This window comes from Muscardinus avellanarius (assembly GCF_963383645.1).
Source record: "Muscardinus avellanarius genome assembly, chromosome: 3".
Classification (NCBI taxonomy): Eukaryota; Metazoa; Chordata; class Mammalia; order Rodentia; family Gliridae; genus Muscardinus; species Muscardinus avellanarius.
The window spans coordinates 88,777,385-88,801,680 of NC_137788.1; the positions used below are offsets into that span (position 1 = coordinate 88,777,385).

General features: G+C 36.9%; 1 protein-coding gene across 2 annotated transcripts in view; it reads left to right on the top strand.

The window, feature by feature from the left end:
- PLPPR4 (phospholipid phosphatase related 4) overlaps window positions 1-24,296 on the top strand; it is a gene marked incomplete at both ends in the record, with an annotated part of 43,995 nt that overhangs the window by 12,306 nt on the left and 7,393 nt on the right. For both annotated transcript variants that reach the window (XM_080692361.1, XM_080692362.1), the window contains 3 exons: window positions 13,985-14,170; window positions 20,918-21,047; window positions 23,800-23,995. In XM_080692361.1, the coding sequence (XP_080548487.1) occupies window positions 13,985-14,170; window positions 20,918-21,047; window positions 23,800-23,995 (512 nt within the window). The remainder of the gene's footprint in view (window positions 1-13,984; window positions 14,171-20,917; window positions 21,048-23,799; window positions 23,996-24,296) is intronic.

The window sequence follows — 24,296 nt, forward strand, 5'->3', positions numbered from 1 at the left end:
TTAATATAACAGAAGGTCAGAGACTGAGTTTGAGAGTGAGGCAGAAACTTTCATTTCCCCTAGGGCATACAGGGCCTTTCAGTTTGGCTTACCAGATGACCGTATGTCAAAGCTTGGCATATGAGCAGAGGCAAAATGAATTTCTGATGGGTATCTATGCCTTGAAATGGGTAGAGAGATTGATTTAAAAACTTCATCAGCCGGGCGTGGTGGCAGGAGCTTGTAATCCCAGCACTTGAGAAGCGGAGACAGGAGGATTGCGCAGGTTCAAAGCCAGCCGCGCTGGCTTAAGAGACCCTTGTTTCCAAATTTAAAAAGTATAAAATGGGTCTGGGAGTATAGCCCGGAGGTAGAAGGGTTTCCAGGAACCCCAGTACCACCGAAAAACAAAAACAAAAACAAACAAACAAACAAAAGAACTTCATCTGCTATAACACTGCCTAGATAGCCCTTTAGCTCAAAGACCTCTCCATTTCATTAAGCCAATCTGTTACAGATTTGTGCATGAGACCTGGTGAGTTTTCCAAAGGGCTTCAAAAATATTATGCACATGTATATATAATTTACTTTTGATTTAAACCACTTATCTGTGTTTATTAGACAATCTATCAATATTTAGATTTATGCATCAAAGCCTTTTGTAATAAATGTGTTTGTCTGGGTGCCTGCATTCCACATTACACTGCATTCTGTTTGAATACCTTGTCCATTTGACTTTGATGCATCTCAAGTGAAAGATACCTTATACACTTTGGAAGTATGTGTCTCACTCTGAGATGCATTTGAATCAAATTTAATTACCTTAACATAGCTTTGGGGTGTTGGAAAAAAAATAGAAGTTATTAATGTTCCACATTAACAGCCTACCATCAGTATCTCCCTTATGTTTACCACTGCCTTTCAAAGATAAAAATCAAGTAAATAAGGCCTTTAGTAGCAATAAATTTTGAAAGAGGACTTTTAATGTGCATTTAAGTATACATCTAAGCATGTGCAAGACAAACATGGAGAAAGAGGCCCATGATACTCTATTAAGTTCTCATGCCCACAATTAGATTAGAAGTATTTTCTCTGGATAATTGATAGGTCATATTAACGACCTATCAAGGAAATAGTAGACACTCAATAAATCTTTGTTAAATAAATGGACTAATTGTTAAATAAATGGGAAATATGAATTTTTGTAGTCCTTAAGTAAAATTATTTATTTATTTATTTTTATTTATTGTTTTTGTGGTACTGGGGTTCCTGGAAGCCCTTCTACCTCTGGGCTACACTCCCAGACACCTTTTTTTTGTATTTTTTTTTATTTGGAAACAGGGTCTCTTAAGCCAGCACACGCGCCTGGCTTCGAACCTGCGCGATCCTCCTGTCTCTGCCTCCCAAGTGCGGGGATTACAAGCGTGAGCCACCACGCCCGGCTAAGTAAAATTATTTAATGATAAACTTGACCTTTGATTTCAGTAAACAATAAGAAAAAAATGGTTAATTTCAAAATATTACTAATCTTTAAGTAAATTATTCCTGTGCACATAGCATACATTACTTTAGATCTCAAAACCATTGCTTCTCTTAAGCCACATCTCAAATACAAGATTTTTAGTTTGATCTCATTTAACTAATATTACTGCAATGTCAATTTTTTCTCTTGTTTTGTTTGATATTAACAAATTTGTGTTGGACCCCACAGATACTATGTATTACCTTTGTAAGGCTGTTCAGGTACACATCTGTATGATTTCTCTAATGAATAAAGCAAAAATGCAAATACTGAGAATATTATTTAACCTGAGTATATGAAAACCTTACTTTTTTAGATTATGAAAATACATGCACAATATTAACTAGCAGAAGTTCTTATAAGATGGTATTTGTAGTATAGAAGAAATCTTCAGATTTATTTTTGCTATGTCTCAATGCCTTTGGGAAGGCATTGGTGAGTGGTAGAAGTTCTAGAAATATGGTATAGTAATTAAAAAACATGAACACAGGAGCCAGGTTTCTGGAGTTTGAAATCCAGCTAACAAGCGATATTACCTTACACAAGTTGTATAATTTCTGTATGCCTCTCTGCCCTCATTTGTGATATGGTAACAATAGTACCTCCAGCAAAGAGGCGTCATAAAGGTTCTGTGAGTTCAGACATGTAAAGTCCTTTAAATAATACCTGGAAAATATTAGTAACATTAAATAGCTATTAGTATCTTTTTTTTTGGTGGTACTGGGGTTCCTGGAAGCCCTTCTACTTCCGGGCAACACTCCCAGTCCTATTTTATATTTTTATTTGGAAACAGGGTCTCTTAAGCCAGCGCAGCTGGCTTTGAACCTGCGCGATCCTCCTGTCTCCACCTCCCAAGCGCGGGGATTACAAGTGTGCGCCACCATGCCAGGCTTAGTATCATATTTTTAAAGTTATATGTTATGAGAAAGAGAAATTACAGCTGAAAGAAAGAAATTAAAAGCAATTACTTCCAACAGTTGAAATACAAGCCCCCAGCTTCAGATCTTAGTCTCTAATTTGGTTTAAAGTACAAAATGCTTTCCAAGACAATGCACATACTTCAGTGTCTAATTATATAACCTTACCTGCGGTTAAGGCTGATGATTACAAAACTATTACCCCATGCCTCATGCTAGATCAATATTCAGGTAGTAAGACATCCACTTATCATTATTTTCAACCTTACTGTTAAAACATCCAATGATTGTAACTAGTTTTTTTTAGAGCTATAGAGACATAGTTCATAGGCACTGGAAGAACAGACCTTCTACATTAGACCGAACATATAGATTATGTTTGGTAGCCATTAATTACCATTGCTATTTGAAAGACCCAATTTAAATTCTTTGTGTTCTTTAATGCTAACAAAAACATTGCAATTGCAGAAATTCAAAGAAGGAAGAATTTTAAGCTCTCTCCGTGTGTGTGTGTGTGTGTGTGTGTGTGTGTGTGTGTGTGTGTTAGAAGTAAATAAGGATTTTTTAATTGGGGGATTTTTTATTTTTTATTTTTATTTTTTGTGGTACTGGGGATTGAACCCTGGAGCATTCTACCTCTGAGAGACACCCCCAGCCCTATTTTTTATTATTTATTTTTGAAACAGGGTCTCACTGAGTTGCAAAGGACCTTACTTAGGTAGCTGAGCCTGTCAGCAAATGGTGATCCTCCAGTCTCAGCCTCCCGAATGCTGAGATTACAAGCATGTGCCACCATGCCTGGCTGGGGATTTTTTAAAAAATAACATACTACAAGAACAATCCAAACATTCAGCATTTTTGTTCGAGTCACCCATACATACATTAATTTATTCTACATTGAGGACACACAGTATATCAGGAATAAAGAGATGAGCAGGGCAAGTTCTCTGCTCTTGAAGACCTTGCTGTCAGATATGAGAGAACAGTAAAGGAACAACTGCCATCCAATACAATGATTGCTCCAATGGAGGTGCTTACAGGAAATAACTGTGCACCAGAGAAAGTGCCCAAAGGCAGCAAGCACCAAGGGCCCAAGACACTTCAGAAATTCTAGAGTGCCCAATTTCCCACATGTCATATTCAAAATCACTCACTAGGGAAGACAAAAGTGAAGATAAAAACAGACCATATCCAAAATATCATCAAAGGCACTTTAGATGTTACACCTCCCCAAAACAAAACCAAAAAACTAAGTGTGACTTTTCAGTGACTGCACAGGAAAGGCCTGGGGACACAGTATCAGTTAGAGTGTGATTTGAAAGCACCTGCCACTCCTTCCCTCCCTGCGCCACCTAACCCCCCACACGTGTGGCCATCTCTCGCCTTCTGTCCTTTAGACTGTCATTTCCACTGAAGCCTGGGGCTATGCTTTCCTGAAAAGCACTAGGCTGGTGCCAGATGGCAACATGTGATTGAGCCGCAGCGGGGTGGAATGGGGCACACACTTCCAGGAACTTAGCACACCAGATTGGGATTGCCGGCCTTGTCACTGACATGTTAGACGTGCTGGTTAACTTAGGAGAGGCAGGGTTTTCATCTTAAAATCTATCTTAACATTCTCACTGACAATCTGAGAATTAAATAAGATAATTAGGGGGACACATCTAAATAGAGCTCAGTAAATGTACTTTTCTTTTTAGATATGAGCAGATTCTGAAAAGATTCTATTCTCAGTAAATCAAATTGAAATGAGCCCTAGAAAGGACAGAGCTTAGATTTGAACAAATGAAGGGATGTTTATAGTTAGTTGATAAGTGAGTAGGGAAAGTGTTTAAAGGGTACTAAATTTCAGCCAAGAAAATCATCAAGAGCCTAAAGAGAGAACCTACAGAATGGAAGAAGATCTTTGCCATACACTCTTCTTATAGAGGACTGACATCTAGAATATACAAACAACTTACAAGACTTAACACCAACAAAACAAATAACAAAAATTTGCCCAAGAAATGGGCAATTGAATTAAATGGACACTTCACAAAAAAGAAATACATGTGACCAACAAACATATGAAAAAATGTTCAACATCATTAGCAGTTAGGGAAATTCAAATAAAAACTAAATTGAGATTTCATTTTACCCCAATCAGAATAGCAATCATCAAGAAGTCAAACAATAAATGCTGGTGAAGATTGTGGGGAAATTAGAATGGTTCTTCACTCTTGGTAGGATTATAAATTAGTACAGCCACTATGGAAATCAGTGTGGAGATTCCTCATATAATTAGAAATGGATACACCATACCATCCAACGATACGACTCTGTTATTTTTCAAATGAACTGAAATCAGAGAATTACAGTAATATATGCATATCCATGTTCATAGCAGCATAATTTACAACAGCCAAATTATGGAACCAACCTAAATGTTTATCAACAGATTAATGAATTATAAAATTATGGAGTATACACATAAGAGAATTCTATTCAGTGTTAATTCGATTAATAATTCAACTAATTAATTCAGCTTTATGAACAAAATTGTCATTTGCAGGAAAATTCATGGACTTGGAGAACATTGTGTTCAGTGGGATTAGTCAGTCACAGAAATTGAAGGATCATGTATTTTCTCTCATATGTGGAATGTAGAGAGTAATCAAAGATATAAGAGAGATTCCAAATAAAGGAGGAGAAACTCCAGGAGAGCAATGCAGGTGGTCTAGGGAAGGGTGGTAGGAGGGGAAGAAAAACTAATGCAGGAATCACTCCTGTTGATGTTGTGTATATATGTGTAATAATGCCAATTCCAGTATCCTGTGGGGGGAAGGAGAGGGAGTGGGGAGCAAGTCAGGAGGCTCGCCAAGGGCTGTGTGCGCGTATGTCACCACCAATATGAACTATACTATGATGTGAGGCTGCAATGCACCAATAAATGTGGTACTGGGGTTCCTGGAAGCCCTTCTTCCTCCGGGCTACACTCCCAGACCTATTTTTACATTTTCATTTAGAAACAGGGTCTCCTAAGCCAGCGCCCGCAGCTGGCTTGGAACCTGCGCGATCCTCCTGTCTCTGCCTCCCAAGCGCGGGGATTACAAGCGTGCGCCACCACGCCCGGCCGTAAATGTATATTTAAAAAAAAAAAAAAGATGACTTGAGCCGGGTGTGGTGGCGCACGCTTGTAATCCCAGCATTCAGGAGGCTGAGTCTGGAGGATCGCGTATCACGGACAGCCTCAGCTACTTAGTGAGGCCCTCTGCAACTCAGTGAGAGCTGGTTTCAAACTAAAGAATAAAAAAAAAAAATAAAAAATAAGGCAGAGGGTGTATCTCGGAGGTCGAATGCCCCTGGGTTTCATCCCCAGACCCACACACACACAAAGAGATGACTTAAGAATTCAGAACAATTTGAGGTATACTTGTTTAAACTGCACATATTCCCTACAAGACCCTCTTCACGTGTGGGGCTCAGCAGCATTGAAGCAGTGGAGGGGGCAGAGGATCAGCCCCAGCAGAGGAACACAGCGCTTGTTTCCTGGACATGGGCACCTGGGCAGGACCCTGTTGCTTTGACTTGCTGGCTTTCGACTATTGTGCTATTTATCTAACTTCTCTCTGCCTCTGTTTTCTCTTCTATAAACTGGGGATACTAACAGAAACATCGACTTTATCAGGTGTCGACTGAGTGTAGCAACCTATTACATTTAGCACAGGACCTGGTCCTCAATCCATAACATATGCTATGTATTTATAAGAAGCTGTCTATGTTTTTAGTTCCTTTAATGGTAACTTCCTGATTTCTTTCAATTAGCAAACAATTAATGGATACCTAAAGCATTCAAAACACTGTGTGAATTATTTTTGAATACCTGATATTAGGATAAGGACTGCTCATATACCTGATGGTAACTACAGTCAAATCCTTGAGAACAACATTTATTGTCTTTTCTTCATTGGCCAACTTGTAACGTTTTGTCACTTCTATCTAAAGAACTGTATCCAGATCCTGCAAATCTCCCTAATATGTAGTACAGGAGGTAGAGAACTTGACTCTGAATGGAGAGTGAGGAAGTTTTCAGGGCAAAAAAAACTATAAAAGAATATGGACTTTTAAGAGAAAAATACACGCAAATGTAACATAAAGCAGAGACTAGATCATGCCTTTTTGAGATATGTTGATGGGAATATGGGCTTTCTTATAGGTTGATAGAGCGAAGTAAATAGATACACAGCAAAATTAAACAAGAAATAAAGATTGAAGTCGTACTATAAAAAATCGTAACTGTCATTCTAAAATTTTTCACTTAGTTTTGTTAATATCAGGATATTATTAAATGCATGGTCAGATGTGAATTCTAGGAAAATTAGTCTGAAAACATTATGGAGAAGAAAGCAAATCATCAGAAAAATGCAAAGTGCAAAACCTAATACTTGTATTTAGGGCTGTAACAGTGTGAAAGAAATGAGAGGAATGTTTTTTAAATCGTGACATACTTAGAGAATTTTAAAGTTAGAGAGACAAGTAAGAAAGCCCTCATTTCACCGATTTGAAAAAAAAAGCAGGCCCAAATCCCAGAGGCCGGCAGAAAATGTGGAGACACTAGATTTTCCTGATTCAGAAGACGGCATTTATTTCCCTTAATCACAGTTCCCTGTTCTCATTTGTATCCACATTTGTCATTTCTATGTGTAAAAAATAGCTTAGATCCCTAGACTTTGAATAATATTGATGTGTTTTTACAACCTCTGTTTTTGAGGTTCATTGTAGCCAATATGAATATTCTGCAGTCAGGGCAAAGATAGTTTTATAAACCACAAATATATTTTCACTATTATTGCTGCACTATTTGAAAGAAATGTCACTTTTATTAGCTGCAAAGCAAAAAATACTCTAGAATGCTATTACAGATTGTAGCGTAGGTTGTGCACACATGACACTGTGCTGACCAGTGACAAACTTAGTGTCCGCAGTCTTTAATAAAATTTCTTTGATCTGCTCTATATTTTTCAGTTTCAATTTCAACATCTCCTCTTTTTAATTTCACACTTTTTTGAGAAATTTATCAAGATTGGTTGCAGGCCTTCCATTTTTTAAATTTGTTTTTAACATAAAATTGTTCCTTTGAACAGTTTGAATAATTATATTTTTTGACTCCTGGTGACATTACTCAGATTGAAACTGAGCTACTTTAATTTTAAAATTTCTTGTGCAAGTGTCACTCTTCAGAACTGAAGGTGCTGCTATGTAAATTATCCTACACCAGTGACACAAGCTTCCCAGCTCTAGCCCTGAACTCTCTGACTTTGGCTCCAGAATGTGATTTTACCGTCTTCTTGATAGCTATGCTTAAATAACCAATAGGTATCTCAATTTTAATATTTCCAAAACAGAACCTGAGATTTCTCATTCCTGAATTTCTCTCAACTTTCTCCATCCCGGGAAATTGCTCAAATCCCAAATCTTTGAGATCAACATTTATTGTTTTCTCATTTGAATGATCATCCTGTCATTTCTATCACCAGAATGATATCTAGGATCTTTGAACTTCCCTATTCCTCCTACTCTATATCCTAATGAAAGCATTCTATCTTTCCCTAAGATTCTCCATCTGCCATTTGTCCACTAGAACATAGGCTCCATGCACATAGGGCCTCCTTAGTTTGGTTTACTGCTACATTCTTTACATTTGGAAAAGTGTCTAGCACCTTCCAGGTATTCAATAAATATTTACTGAGTTTAAAGAGCCTTCTAGATTTTCATATAGCTACTTCTAGACTTACAGTCCATCCTCAATCCACGAGAAAGAATGATCTCTGTAAAAAAAATAAATAAAAAAAATAAAATCCTAACATTTAAGTAAAATCCTAACATTTCCCATGGACTGCACGTTTTCTGTGAAGGTTGGAAATCTATCTCTCTAACTTTGTCTTACACCATTTCCTTTATTTGATTATATGGTTTAACCTGATTTTTATATGGTTAGTTCTTTCTAACCCATTCAAGTCTCTGCTTCAAATTGGTCTTAAAGTCTTTCTTAATCCAAAATAAGAATCAAGACACTAAATTATGACAGCCCTCTTCTTTAGTAAATGAGTTTTCTCTGATATTATTTTTTGTCTACCTTCCTCAAATAGAATGAACTATTCATGAAGTAAGGACTCATTTTCACCACAATCTTTTTCCTAGAACAAAGCCTCTTACCAACAGGCTCTCAACAGATATTTGTTGAAAGAATAAATATGTGAATAAGCCATCAATGCCATATGTTAATAAATCCCTTTGTAATTATGGTCCCACCAATCCAAAAGCATCTTATATGTCTCTGAATTCACCAAGGCCATTAAAAGAGCAAGGAATAAAACTTACTTACATCACTTTAGACTGTGCAGTAAAGCTTGTCTTTATCATCACTATGCTAAAACCAAGTAAGCTGCCTGACCTAGATAAATGCTCAGATTGATTCCATGCATAACTCACTAAAATTGGTACATATTATAGGTTTATCTTTATAAAATTGGCGTTGGAAAAATCAGTATTATATAGCAAATGAGATCCTTTCTGTTTGTTCTGCCCTTTAAAACTTATCATTTTCTTTAAAAAAATAGCTCTATTATTTTCGCTCACAAGTTGCTTAGCAGATGGTAATTATAGGAATCAATCAATTCTTTTTAAAAACTGCTTTTTGTAATCTTCAGGTAATTTCCCTTCTCTGTATTGCTGCATAACAATAGCTTGGTTCATACTTTTCCCCTAGCTATAGCGTGACTGAAGAATAAAAGCCATAATACCTACCTGTATAGACCTTTGAAAACCTCACCTCTGAAATCTCATCTTAATGCAATCAAAACAAGTCTATGTAATGTTATTTTTCACACATCAATTCTTGTTGTATGCCCAAATTATCACATACTCTGTATTAAGATTTTTATACTCAAAAAATTTCTGTTGTTAAGCATTTCAAAAAGCTGAAGCCAGGTGCAGTGGTACACACCTGCCATCCCAGTATGTGGGAGGCTGAGTGAGGAGGATCACAGGTTCAAGGCAGCATGTGGTAACTTAGCCAGACCGTGTTTAAAAATAAAACAGGGCTAGGGATGCTGCCCAATATTGCTCAGTGGTCAAGTTCCCCTGGCTCAGTCTCCTTATTGCAAATAAATAAATAAATAAATAAATAAATAAATAAATAAATAAAGCCTTTGAAGACAAACATGTTACAAATAAACCTTGTCATTTAATTCATTATACTTGGGTAGTAAAACACAGTATGAAACTATAATATATAAAATGACTTATTTTCTAGATATTTTAACTATTTTATTCAAAAAATTCTTTATTAAAAACAAAACTGATGTACAAATAATGCTAAAATCAGAGAAACATTAAAAGGAAGAAAAATGATTCATATTTTGAAAACAAAGGCTTCAAAACATGTTTCTATAGAAACGGATGGAAAAAATTAAACAACTAGAAAATCTGGCAGCTTTGAAGAGACTACTGTATAAAAGAACTAAGATGCATAAATATTAGTTTTTTAAATTATTTTTACTCATGATAACTTATTATGTGTGTGCATATGCATGCACATATATGTGAAAGGCATTATAATATATGTTCTTGGTGGTAAAGCAGAAATAAGCAAGAGGAGACCCCTGCCTTAAGGAGATTTTAGTTTGGGAATCATAGCAAAGGTCAGACCTAATTTACAGCTAATCAGCTGATTATCTAAATAAAAAGTGGTATGTAAAAGTTTCCTGAAAAGAAATGCTAGGAAATTAAGAATGAGGAAATTACTTTCACAAAAAGAATTATCAAGTAAGATCTAGTGAGAAAAGTGATAGGCAATGAATATGTCATTGTTAAAAGTCATCATCATCATTATAAAAAATAATAATAATAACAATATTTATATGGATTTATACAGCAATCCTCCTTTATCCATGGAGGGCACATTATAAGAAGTTCCAAGAATGCCTGAAACTAGCCGGGCTTGGTGGCACACGCTTGTAATTCCAGCATTTGGGAGGCTGAGACAGGATGATCAAAGTTTGGGAACAGCCTCAGCTATTTAGTTAGGCCCTTTGCAACACAGTGAGACCCTGTTTCAAAATAAAAAATAAAAAATAGAGCTGTGGGTGTAGCTTGGAGGTGGAATGCCCCTGAATTCCATCCCCAGTACCACAATAAAATAAAATAAATAAAATAAAATAAAATTAGGCACAGTAAAAGATTAATAACACTAATAAGAACAATTATAACAATATACTATCATAAAATGATTTAAAACTTAGCATTGATTATTTCTTACACAAAATTTCCACTTAATTTTTTTTAAACCACAGGGAACTTAAAGCAACCCCAGGGAAGAGGGGAAAGGACCACTGTGAATTATTCCAGATATTACTGAATATTGTTTGCAATGCCTCGTGTTATCTTTTCAACTGTCTTGTGGTGATGGGCATCACCAATGTTTTTATTTCACAGAAAAGAAAACTTAAATTTAAGAAAAACTTTTCTAAGGTCAAATTGGTAGTAGAAAATGAAAGACCTGGTAACAGAACCCACTTAGTGCCTTGAAAATGATAGAACTCTTTTTGTTTTAATACAGCTTTAAAACCTGAAGTGTCAGCTGGGCGTGGTGGTGCATGCTTGTAATCCTAGTACTTGGGAGGCTGAGACAGGAGGATGGCAGGTTCATGGTCAGCCTCAGCTATTTGGTGAGGCCCTCAGCAACATAGTGAGACCCTGTTTCAACATAAAGAATTTAAAAAATGGGCTGGAGGTATATCTCAGAGGTAGAATGCCCCTGGCTTCTATCCCCAGTACCACCAAAAAAAAAAATTGTTTTAAGTGTTCTTTCCTATTTACACACACTAAGACTTTCAAGTAGCAAACTAATCAGAACCTGGAGCTAAACACTATCCTTCATTAATGGATGCTAGTTGAATTTTGTTATCTTAAGCCTCTCCATCTGATTTTGGAAAAGAAGCATAGAATAGTGTTGGAGACATAAGGCTTGAGCGATAATCCATGGGTTCCAAACCCAGCTCTGTTACTTACAGTTGGTGACTGCTCATCACCTGCAAAACAGGATCACAACAGCACCTGTCTTCTGTGACAGTAGAAAGTTTAAATGAGTTGAAAGTTACTGAATCAAGTTAGCTACCATTTCTAAAACAAAATTATCTGGTTATAGTAAGTGCTATATGAAGCATTTGTTAAGGTAAAACTAAAATCTATTTATGTAGATTTAAGTGGAAATTTCTATCTTATGCACGCACCACAAAGTGCTGGTTTATCAGTCAAGACTGAAAGCTGCTATTCTTGTATTATAGGAGAAAAGAGAAGGGAGGAGAAATGGTCAGACATTTAGACGTGATCAAATGATCATGAATAAGAAAAAATAGAAGTGTTTTGATATACTTTTTGTTCTCTGGAATCATCCATCTGAAAAGTAGAAGGACAGTTGGGTGCTGTGGCACCCATCTGCAATCCCAGTACTTGGGAGGCTGAGTCAGGAGAATCAAGGGTTGCTCACATTAGAGCATGTCTGACATTGGGCACAACATTCATCGTTATCTTCTCTTTAGCTGAGCGCAGGTCTCCCCATAAGCGTATCCTCCTTGATGGTCAGTCTTTATCATGTTCATTATTATAGGTAGCACATACGTAATGCCTAACATAATATTAATTAAATTAATGAATAGTCAAATTCACAAATCCTATATAAAGTCTCAGAAGTATGTTATGCCTCGCTGACACATTAGTGACTGATGAAATTAAACTTCAAGTAAAAGAAGCAATATATGAGGGATACTATACTAAAAATTATTCATTGTTATCTGAAATTCATATTTCACTGGGTGACCTGCATCTTTATCTGCAAAATCTGATGTCTAGTTTCTGTAATAAATAGTAGAATACATTCTTATTCAATTAGTTATTTACCAACAAGTATTCACTGCTTCAATAATTTATTAGATGATATATTGCATGTATACCACATGCCAGAAAACAAAATTCTATGCACTGGGGAATCAACAATAAATAATACCAGCAGGTTCTTATTTGCTAAGTCATTTATTTTGGTGAGAGGTTAAAGAAGATGAAAAATAAGAAAGTAAAATGTTAAGCTGGCAAGACAATTCCAGTTAATGTCAAGTTTCTGAAGAAAATCAAAGATGGTAAGATAGAGGATGGATGAAGGCCACCCAAGATAAAGAATACAGGACAACACCATTAAGCGACGAAAAGAAGCCTGCCGTGCAAAGAGCCGGGGAAAGGACACAACAGGAAGAAGGAAGGGCACATGCAGAGACTTTGTCAGAAATCATTTTGGCTGTCTAGGTCAAGTGTGAAGAAAACCAATTGATGACAATGGGCAAGGAGTTAGGAGTAATGAAACCGTAGTACAAGAAGAGTAAACAATGGAAGCAACTTGCCTTCCATGCTATGGCCTGTAGATTTTATTCATGTAGAATGAGAACTACGTAAGTTGCTAAGACAGGGAGTGATGCATTCTTATTTTTTATTTTATTTAATTTTTATTTTTTATTAGTGCATTATATTCATACATCATATTGGGGTAAAAAAAAAAAACTTGTGTGTACATACATGTACACATCACGCATTTAGCCCCTACCCAATTCCCACCCCATTCCCTCCCCATCCCTCCTTCCCTTGCTTGGCTTAGTGGTTGACTTCGATATGTTTAAGTATATTGTGCGCTTTAGAGAATTTCCTTCTTCCCTGCTCCCATCCCCTCATTTAGGTTGTCTTGTTTGCTCCTCTATAGGATTTCCTTTTTCATCTAGAGTTCCTCCTATGACCCATTTCCCCTTAGCTTTCACATATTAGGGAAAGCATCCGATTGGGAGTGATGCATTCTGACATTTTTTCTTTTTCTTTTTTTTTTTTTTTTTTTTTTTTTTTTTGCCTGTGTGGAACCCAGGGGCATTCTACCTCTGAGCTATACCTCCCAGCCCTATTTTTTTATATTCTTTTTATTTTGAAACAGCGTCTCACTGAGTTGCAAAGAGCCTCACTAAGTAGCTGAGACTGTCCCCAAACTTTGATCCTCCTGTCTCAGCCTCCCAAATGCTGGGATTACAAGCGTGCACCACCACACCCAACTCTGACATATTTTTAAGGGACTCCTTAGGATGCTGTGTGGACATTGGGTAAGTAGAGTGTGTGAGGCAGAGTGAATGAGGATGAGATGAGCTCACAGCAGGCTGTGACACAGAGGGATTAGCTAGAGGTGTGTTTTGAAAGTAGAAACCTTAGCATTAGGATGGGTTTTTAACTTTGGACCAATTAGGACGGATTTTTAACTTTGGACCAATTAGGATGGGTTTTTAACTTTGGACCAATTAGGATGGGTTTTTAACTTTGGACCAATTAGGATGGATTTTTAACTTTGGACCAATTAGGATGGGTTTTTAACTTTGGACCAATTAGGATGGATTTTTGACTCTGAAGAGGAGAAATCCAATTTGATACTACTTCAAACAGTGCCGATTCTATGTATGTTCTACATGTAACAAGAACTTGATCTTCTGTCCTTTATTCTCAGTTGCCTATCTTGGCATCATCAGTGGTGAGCCTCTATTTCCTTGAACTCACGGATGTCTTCAAACCTGTACACTCTGGATTCAGCTGCTATGACCGCAGTCTCAGCATGCCGTACATTGAACCAACCCAGGAGGCAATTCCATTCCTCATGTTGCTTAGCTTGGCTTTTGCTGGACCTGCAATTACGGTAAGAATTATCCCTAAAATTATTTTAGTCTGCTGAAAAAAATAATGATGATATTTCATTAATAAGTGAATTGTAGACAAAGGTGAACTTCAAATCTTGGACCAAATATTATGTCTTTGGCATACTTTGATGTCATGTAGTTGACATATTAAAATTATTTGCTTTAAAGTTTAAAAAGATAGTGTTATTTCAAAACTTACTGATCTGTAATGTTTACTATTTTTGCAATAAATTAAGGGTTTTATAAATTATTATGGAAAAAGTTTTGCAACTGTATAATTCTCCTTGAGTGGCTATTATGACATTTCTGATACACTTCAAAATAATGTAATTTTCATGTTTGTTTCCTCTCTGAAGTCTGGAAAACAGGAGAGAAAACAATGATGAAGCCTAAACAGATTTTCAGATCAAAAGTGTATTTTGTATCATTTGCAATTACAATTTTTTACTTAATTGGCACCCTTTCTTTCTTTCTCTCTTTCTTTCTTTCTTTCTTTCTTTCTTTCTTTCTTTCTTTCTTTCTTTCTTTCTTTCATTCTTTCTTTTGTGGTACTGGGGTTCCTGGAAGCCCTTCTACCTCCGGGCTACACTCCCAGACCTATTTTTTATATTTTTATTTGGAAACAGTCTCTTAAGCCAGCTGCTGGCTTCAAACATGCACGATCCTCCTGTCTCCGCCTCCCAAGCGGGGGGGATTACAAGCGTGCACCACTACGCCCAGCACACTTAATTGGCACTTTATATTAATTATGAGCACTGAGGTTCAGAATTATAAGGAGATCAAATAGACAAATACACACAAGACACACACACACACACACACACACACACAGATGCTTTAGACTCAGGATAGGCATTACATTTTAAAATATTTATGTACAGATGTGCCCTAATATGAGTTTAAAATTTTATTGTTTTCATATGTTAATACAAACCATGAATCACACACTTTTAGATAAATTCATTATAAGTAATTAAATGAATTTAAATAAGTTCATTATTGACAAATAACATTAACCAAGCCTTTCTACTATCTCTTTTGCCTCCAGACTACCATCTAAAGGACAAGAAACAGGTTTCAAAGCTAATACTACCTATTCTTCCCAATAAATACTCTTGCTTTGCTTTGATCCTGCTCATGAATGCCACAGCAAATGGTTATTAAATCAAAAGCTGCATATTATAAGATTTGCCAATAAATTGGCCTATTGAATTCCAATATAGCAACAGTTTTTAAACTATCTCTGCATATCTCTTCTAAGTGTAGTTTTATATAGCTACAAATTTGTTTTAAAATTTTCCCTTAAATAATCATAACATGCTATTTATACCATAAATAAATTAAAATGTTCTCAGAAGATAAAACTGAAACTTAATTATCCATCAAACTTTAGCATCATACATTAAAGGCCTAAAAGCACTTTTTAAATTAATAACTTATATGAACCATATTGACTCTAGGGTTATTATAACTTTTCTGTGTGATACTAACCAGGAGCATTTCTACCTCCAGGCTATACCCTCAGACCTATTTTATACTTTATTTGGAAACAGGGTCTCATCAAATTGCTGAGAGCTTCATTAAGTAGCTGAGGCTGTCTTCGAATCTACATGATCCTTCTGTCTCAGCCTCCCAAGCATTGGGATTACAAGCATGTGCCACCACGCCCAGTGTTATAACTATTAATGAAGTCCTTGGAAGTTATTTAGAGAAACAGTTTAAGGGTGACATTGCTTAATACGATAGCATCTTTCTGTCATTTCTCTAAAAACTTTCAACAAAAATTTATATCACTTAGTCATTTGACCTGCACAGAAAGAATCATTCTTTTAAATCACACCAGAAACCATTTCTCTTAATTGAGGTGTAGTGTCATAAATTTGTAATTGATATATTTGAAATTAAATACATAAAATACTACACAAATCTTCATAGCTCTGCTAAAAGTTCTGTTGATATTTAATCATTCAAATAACTTTCATGGAACAGAAGTCTCTCTTCTCTAGGGTGTCTTATCAAGTCACATGGAAAACAAATCTAATGAGATGCTCCCTGCCAGGGTGATTTATTTCAACAACTCCTTTCTTGACATTGTTACATATCCTGGGGACAATAACCTTGACTTCATAACTGTGTTCCTGCCTCTGTTGACTCCCTCAACTCCCTCATTTCTTGCAACAGAGTCTCACTGTGCAATGCAGGCCGGCTTTGTAGGAGATCTGGGGTCAAAGCTTGCTTTCTTGAACCCTGAAAACTGAAAGGGGCAGTCCCCCATGGCTCCTGTGCCCACCTACTGAGCTGACCGGAGGGTGCCAGTACTAACTCCCTTCATGAGGCATCTCTGTGGGGTTTCCAATAGCTGTTGGGTGCCACTTATGGGAAGAAGAAACAAGCTGGGGAACTGTTTGTACCTTGGGGATTCCTGAATTCCCCCATATTGCTTGAAAGCTTCAAGGTGCCCCAAGGTACCAGCAATTCTTTTCTGCCACACTGATTTCATAGGTATTGAATGAACAACTGGCTGGTAAGAGAGATTTTAACATTGCTACAAACATTACATTTCATTCCAAACCTATACCATACTTCTTCCAGGTCCCATTCCAATTTACTTTTCCTCTGTTGTTTAGGCCTTCTCCCCAAAACATCCATTTTAGAATAGAATCATTGAGAAACAATGATTCTATGATGTCTGTGATCAACTTGTCCAATTCTGTCTAATATTCCTGGGATACTTCTCTATCCCACTCCTCTTCCTGAAAGTGAAAAACAAATGGGTTCTAATCTCTGACTTCCAAGAGTGACATTCTCTTTTTGTTAAGGAGGAATAAGCCTGTTTTAAAATCTGTTCATAGTTCTGGGGAAAATAGGGAGGCGAGAGAAACTCCTCATTTAGAAATGGCTTTTAGAAGACCCATTCAAGTATAGAGAAGAAAAATCAAAACAAATGAGCTCACACCAGCAATATTCTTTAAGAGGATCTTCAGATAAACAAAAGAAAGATCAACTGGTTTCTGTGTAGGCATTGAAGTACAGCCCATGTAGGTTTGCTTCCCAGATTTTTTTTTTTATGGCATGAGATGTGTTTAAAATTAACTTGTCTTGCTGATGTTAGACAACAAACTATAAAATGCCTTTCATGTCTGTGAAATGCATATTCTTATTTCTCCAAAATTGCCCTTAAGTTTGAGAATTTCAACCTTAACATTCAATTTTTATTTACAGTGATAATAAAACATGCATTATTTTAGGCCCTTTGGAGATTATTTCTCAGAGAAAAACAGCACAGAATGTCTGGGCTTATCATAAACCTTCATGAAATCTAAATGAATAGAAAAATATGTGTACTTTTTCTTCCTGAAAATGCAAGTTTATTAGATATTGTGTAAGGATGAATACATTTAATTTTACAGGAGAACTTGATTATACTTCCTAGAGGCTAACCTTGGATTTAAGAGCCTATGCATCCAACATGTAGAATATTAAATGTATTAAGACTTCTAAAAAATACTCATTGGAAATCTAAACTTTGGAAATACTAAGATAAATATTACAATGCATCTGTTGGTTTGCTTTGTTTTACAAAATACAGTTGAGATTGTGAGTTCTTCCTATTGAAGTCTCCCAAGGGCAGGCAAAACCCTTATAATAATAAGCATGGTATTTCCTCTCAATATCTCCCCTGGGGTGAAGTCACTGTATAGTGTCTTCCCCAAAACCACCCATAACATCTCTCCTCTCCTCTCTCCTCTCTCCTCTCTCCCCTCTCCCCTCTCCCCTCTCCCCTCTCCCCTCTCCCCTCTCCCCTCTCCCCTCTCCCCTCTCCCCTCTCCCCTCTCCCCTTCTCTTCTCCTCTCCTCTCCTCTCCTCTCCTCTCCTCTCCTCTCCTCTCCTCTCCTCTCCTCTCCCCTCTCTCTCTCTCTCTCTCTCTCTCACACACACACACACACACACACACACAAATTTTTTGAAATTTTTTGTTGTTTCTTTTCAGGGCTATGTACAGCACAAAACAGAACTGTGAAAAGATACTTGTCATAAATATTTTTTTACAAATGACAATCGCAACAAATAATTTCACTGTCAAACCAGAACCCTGATGCCATATTAAAACACAACAGCATATTTCAAAGGGGGAAAATGAAACTACATTATGGAGCATCTCCTTTTATCCTGAGAATTCTTTTTAAACCAAACTTAATCATTTTGAAAATTCCTGTAATGACATATAGATCAAGGTTAAGTGAACAGAAATATGAAAAAAATTAGTATGTTCCTGAATGAAAGACACAATGGGGATGTCAAAGCACTGACAGAAAACCTCTCTTCATATTTCATAATCAAGGCAAATGGCGTTGACACGCCTTCTTGACACAGGAGGTTTGAGCATATTGAAATAAATACAATGAAACTCCTGAAATCTCAAGGTCACTTGAGATAATGACTGCTGTGTCGCATAATGATACATTTCCCTAATGGCAGTGTACCAAGAAAAATTTTTGTATAATTTAGCATTTGTGGACAAGGTATGAAGTATTACACATATAATCAGAAAGAAAAATTATTCACAGAATTTTTATTGAAGAAGGGGAGATTAAATCAATCTCTTTTCACCATACAATAATGCCTTTCTGGAGTGGGTGGTCAGTTTTCTTAGAATGATGAGTTTGAATTAGCCACCACACTATTTTGTGTGAGTGGTGTATGATGGTACATCTGTCTACACAGTATAACACTTCCTAGAGCATTTCCATAACCTAAAGTGCTGCTGTAGGATAAGATAAAGTCCTTTTCATTATTTTTATACTGATTGGTCTTAAAAGAGGTTATCATGCCTCATGAGTTTCATAAGTATGACTGTTGACAGAGTTCCTTGAAGAGAACTATTTGAAGAATTTTTATGCAAATTAAGATTCTTTATAATGGCACAAATACCACATAACCTATAGAACTAAGTATAGCAATGTGAACATTCAAAGGAGAAGACCATAAGCTTATCATCACTAAGATATACTATTATTTTAAGTACTTCATAGAACAAATACTAAGGTAGGAATGAGAATTGGGAAGCTTCTCTGGAAAACTGGACCTGAACCACAATTTGAGCTCTAAGTATCATGATAATCTTTGCATTGGCATCATCTCGTGTATCTGAAATACTTTTAGTATGTCCCGAAAACCTATTTTCTTCAGCTCTACACATTTATACAAGTTGACATCTAATTTCATAGCAATCTCTTAGGCACATTGATCTTAAATATTTGTCTGCATAAATAAAACTCATAAATTGAAATCTATCGTTGATTGCACAGAATAACCAACACCCCAAGTGTACAGGGTAGTTAGCAAACATGAGTCCCACAGTCAAGGTAATAAACACAAGTTCCAGGGTGCCAGACACTACTCTAGACAGTGAGGATAAAAGGTAAGTAAGAAATGACTCTTCCATCAGAGTGCCCTAGACCAGGGAGAGACAATCAAATGAGCAGTCAACACTGGGCCAGAGCAAAGGACAAGATGTTTTGAAAGCCACAAAGAAAGTGCAATTTAACTCAGGGTACAGTAAGAGGATGCAAGGTAAACTTCCTTTAGGATATGATGCCCAAGTAATGTTGAGTTCCTTCACTGATCTCCTATGTCCTAAAATCCTACATCTGAGTGCCCTATTCTTCACTTTATGATGGCTCTGATACCAAGGTATGGTTCTCTCTCCACTGTGACTATATCATCTAAATGTCTTGTCCCTAGAAAATACATTCCTGCTTTCCTAGATTCTCTTCTAATCTAAATTCTTCAAAAAACCGCTGCTAGCCACAAGTGGCTATTTCAAGTTTAAATTTATTGAACTTTTGAAAATTAATATAATACAATGAAGTAAATTTAAATGTCCAGCTTATTTGTAATAGTGACGTTTAAAATCTTCAATAGCCACTTGTGGGTAGTGGCTATAAATTAGACAGCACAAAACATAGTTTCACCCTTGCAGAAATTTTCATGGGCTAGATTGTACTTTTTCACATTCATACACATACTTTCCATTGATTGATCCCTCTGCCAAATTCCAAATTGGTTTATTAATGAAATCTGCTAGTAAATGTTCCTGATTCTAACCCTGGTACTTATTGTATTCTTCCTCGCTCACCTTATCTTCATGGTTTTAGGGCTATCTCAAATGCCAGTGCTCTAGGAGTGGGGGCAGAACCAGTCACAATGGGGTTCATTAATAGGTGTCACCTGGTGTTGTTGGGCAAAGGGCTGCAGCCACCCAGAAGTGCGAGGGTGCTCTCAAAGCCTGGACCAGGGCAGAAGATCCAGCCAACTCTTCTAACTGTGTCTTCATTGCTTACTTCTCATTGCTTACTCCAATACCCAGGGGAAATGGTTTATACCTTTAAAGCTTTTTTTTTTTTTTTTCGGGTCTGGGGATGGAACCCAGGGGCATTGAACCTCCGAGCTACATCCCCTGCCCTATTTTTTACTCTTTATTTTGAAACCGGGTCTCACTGAGTTGCAGCAGGCCTCACTAAGTAGCTGAGGCTGTCCGTGAACCACGATCCTCCAGTGTCAGCCTCCCAAATGCTGGGATTACAAGCGTACACCACCACGCCCGGCCCTTTAAAGCTTTTAAGAAAAACACATTTTTGCTTTGCTGAATTGAGTATGTATTAAGAGATGATCTACAGCTTGTTTGTACTTACTATAGCAGGAATATCCATGTTGTTTTGCCTGAGCACCCTTTGTCTTTGCAGATTATGGTAGGGGAAGGAATCCTCTACTGTTGCCTCTCCAAAAGAAGAAACGGAGTTGGACTGGAGCCTAACATCAACGCTGGAGGCTGCAACTTCAACTCTTTTCTTAGGAGAGCAGTCAGATTCGTCGGTGGGTGTGGGGAACCACAAAGAAAGAAAATGTTTTTTTTTTTTTAACAGAAATGTTATGTTTAATTATAGATATTAAGTCTCTAACACTATAATTTGACTATATAATTTTGGTACATGATGAGTTTTACATTATACAAGAAACAGTTAAAACACAAAGTTTAGGTTTTATATCTGAAATGTGTTATATACAGTTATGGTCCTTGTTCGGAGAGCTCAAATGCCATACATTTAAGTGTGTTTTTGACTTAGCCCTAGTCAAAGCATGCATTTTCACTTTAAAATGGTTTCACTGAATGTGTGTTCAATTTTTTCTTAAGTGGAGAATAAATGCCAGCAGACCAGCATGATAACTCTTCGGAAATTACTTTAATCACATTAGTGATTTCATTTATTGGAGTATTTTCACCCAGAAGTTACTGCATGCAAAAATGTCACTAGAGAATACTACATTTGGACTATTTTTTTTTTCAGTCATAGTCTCTAATTTTACTTCCCTTATTTTTTTCCTTTAATAAACCTGTAGAAAGTCTATGGGCCTGGCTAAGCAGCATCTGAATCAAAATAATTTCTAAATCTTTATCTCTTTTAATTAGCATGGGACTATCTTTTTTTAATTCTTCCTTTTTTTAATGGTGCTATAAATTGAACACAGGGGCATTCTACCTCTGAATTACACATACCCCAGGTCTTTACAGTTTTTATTTTAAAACAGAGTCTCATTAAGTTTCCAGCGGTTGTCCTAAATTTTTGAGGCTGGCCTTGAACTTGCAATCCTCCTGTCTTAGACTTCCAAGTAATGGGATTACAGGCACAAGCCATCACTTCTAGGTGAGACCATCTTAATGTAGTTTTGTTGTGTGTTTTTTTTTTTTAATGAGTTGGTTGGGTACCCACAATACATTACACTAACCTGAATGTTTTATATTCATTTCTAGTAAGTCAGGAAAAAGTTATTTTTACCTATAGCATATGAGCTCAAAGGAATAGGTAGCTTCACTTACTACCCAGTAGATAATTAAATAAAGTCTTTTATAAAATATATGATATAAATCATCCCCCAAACTCTGTTTCTCAAAGCATTTTCTTTTTTATCATATTGAGATGGTAAGAAAACAAGAGACTCCTTAACAGGATCGGAGGCAAGGAAATAAAATTTCAGGACACATATATCTCAGACAAGGCTGGTTTCAAACGTGGGATCCTCCAGTCTCAGCTTCCCGAGTACTGGGGTTATAAGTGTGCATCACCACTCCTGGCTGGGGTTCCCTTCTTAATTTGAAGGCTTTGCCAAGGCCTTGTATACCTCCAGGAAGTATGATGTAGAACTAAAGTGTCTGTGCTTTGTGTCCCAGGTGCGTGGGTGAAGAAGGAATTGGAGGAGTGGTGATTAGATGACAGCAAGCAGAGAAAATGGAAAGCAGGGTGGGGTACAAGCCAGCGTTCTGGTCTGGGGGTGGCCAGTGAAAAATTACCCAGCTCCAGTCATGATGATTTTTGTGAATAACTTGTGAATCAGAATCCAGGATGTCGAGTCAGAATGGATTTAGGGAGTCGAGACACTAGGAGAGAGTTGGCAAGTTGTGGGTCATGTGTACCTGAGCAGAGAGCAAATTGCCTGGGGATTACTGACTTCAAGCAGGCATCAAGTTTGTATGCCCAAAAGTACATGAGGATTTGTAATTTTTGTTTTGAATGGTCCCAGGAGACAAAAAAAAAGATAAATAGGATTTGGACAGGAGATATAAGTATATCATCTCCTGCTGGGCTCAGTGGTACATGTCTGGAATCCCAGTACTTGGGAGGCTAAAACAGGAGAATTGCAGGTTTGAGTCCAGCCTCAACAACATGAGACTCTGACCTTCAGCAACCTAGAGAAACCCTGTTCCAAAATAAAAAATAAAAAGGAATGGGGTTGTATCTTGGAAATAGAATGTCCCTGGGTTCTATTCCCAATACACACACACACACACACACACACACACACACACACACACCATATCCAAATTCCAAACACTCAGGCAGGCTCCCACAGCTGTCTTCTCAGGTTAGAATTGCTGTTACCATGACAGAGCCCTGCCTTCTTCTCTGTTTTAATTAGCATCCCAGCAAGGCAGAGAAGAAAAATGCAGGCAGTGTAAAGTATAAGCAGTCATCTGGGTCTGGAGGTGGGTAGGGAATTATTACCCAGCTGCTTGTCATGATGATTTCTGTGAATAACTCATGAATCAGAATCCAGGAGGTCGAGTCAGAATGAATTTAGGGAGTCATGATAACCTGGAGGAACCCCATTCCCTACAAGCTGTAGGGAATGAGAATGGATTTTGTAGGATTTGGTGACTGTTGCTAAAATTATAGACCATGAACAAAGAGACTGCTGGCAGATCAAAAAACGCCCAGCAACTTGAAATTATTTTTAATTTTGCTTCTTTCTCTCCATTTAATCTCTCTCAAGTCACATGGTTGGTCACCTTAATATGCTTCAAGTATCTGACAAGTGGCCTACAGTAAATGATGTTAAGAATTGGCCCAAATTAATAACAATGAAAAAAGTGGCTAAAATTATGGCTTTGAAAATATTCATTGACCTTAAGTATCTGTCTATAAAGCTAGGCATTTTCTGTACTGTCTTCTCAAAGTTAACTCAGTCAAAATGGTGACAACAGATTTTTAAAGCTGCCATATTAAAGAATAATAAACATGATCAATGCTCCAATACAACATGATAACATGTGTCTTCATTTTGCTTGTAGGTGTTCATGTATTTGGACTGTGCTCTACAGCCCTCATTACAGATATCATACAACTGTCCACAGGATATCAGGCACCTTATTTTCTGACTGTGTGCAAGCCAAACTATACCTCTCTGAATGTATCCTGCAAAGAAAATTCCTACATCGTGGAAGATATTTGCTCAGGATCTGACCTTACAGTTATCAACACTGGCAGGTTAGAAATAGACTAAAAACTTTCCATGTCAGTCTTTTCGTTATTTAGGAATTGCTTGGGATGACATCCTAAGCATGCCTCTTTCCATTATCATGATGTTGATTTAATTTGATGTTCTCAATTCAACAATCTCTTCAGTGCCTTTAACATAGAAATACCCTCGTGGCTCATTACAAATCCTTTTCTTGGTCTTTGGATTTTGGCTTCATAGTTTGTTATTAGTCCTCTTATCCAACTCCAATCGTGTTTTGTGAACTTTATAGTTTTAGGTTATAACAATTGGTTTATTTTAGGATATTTT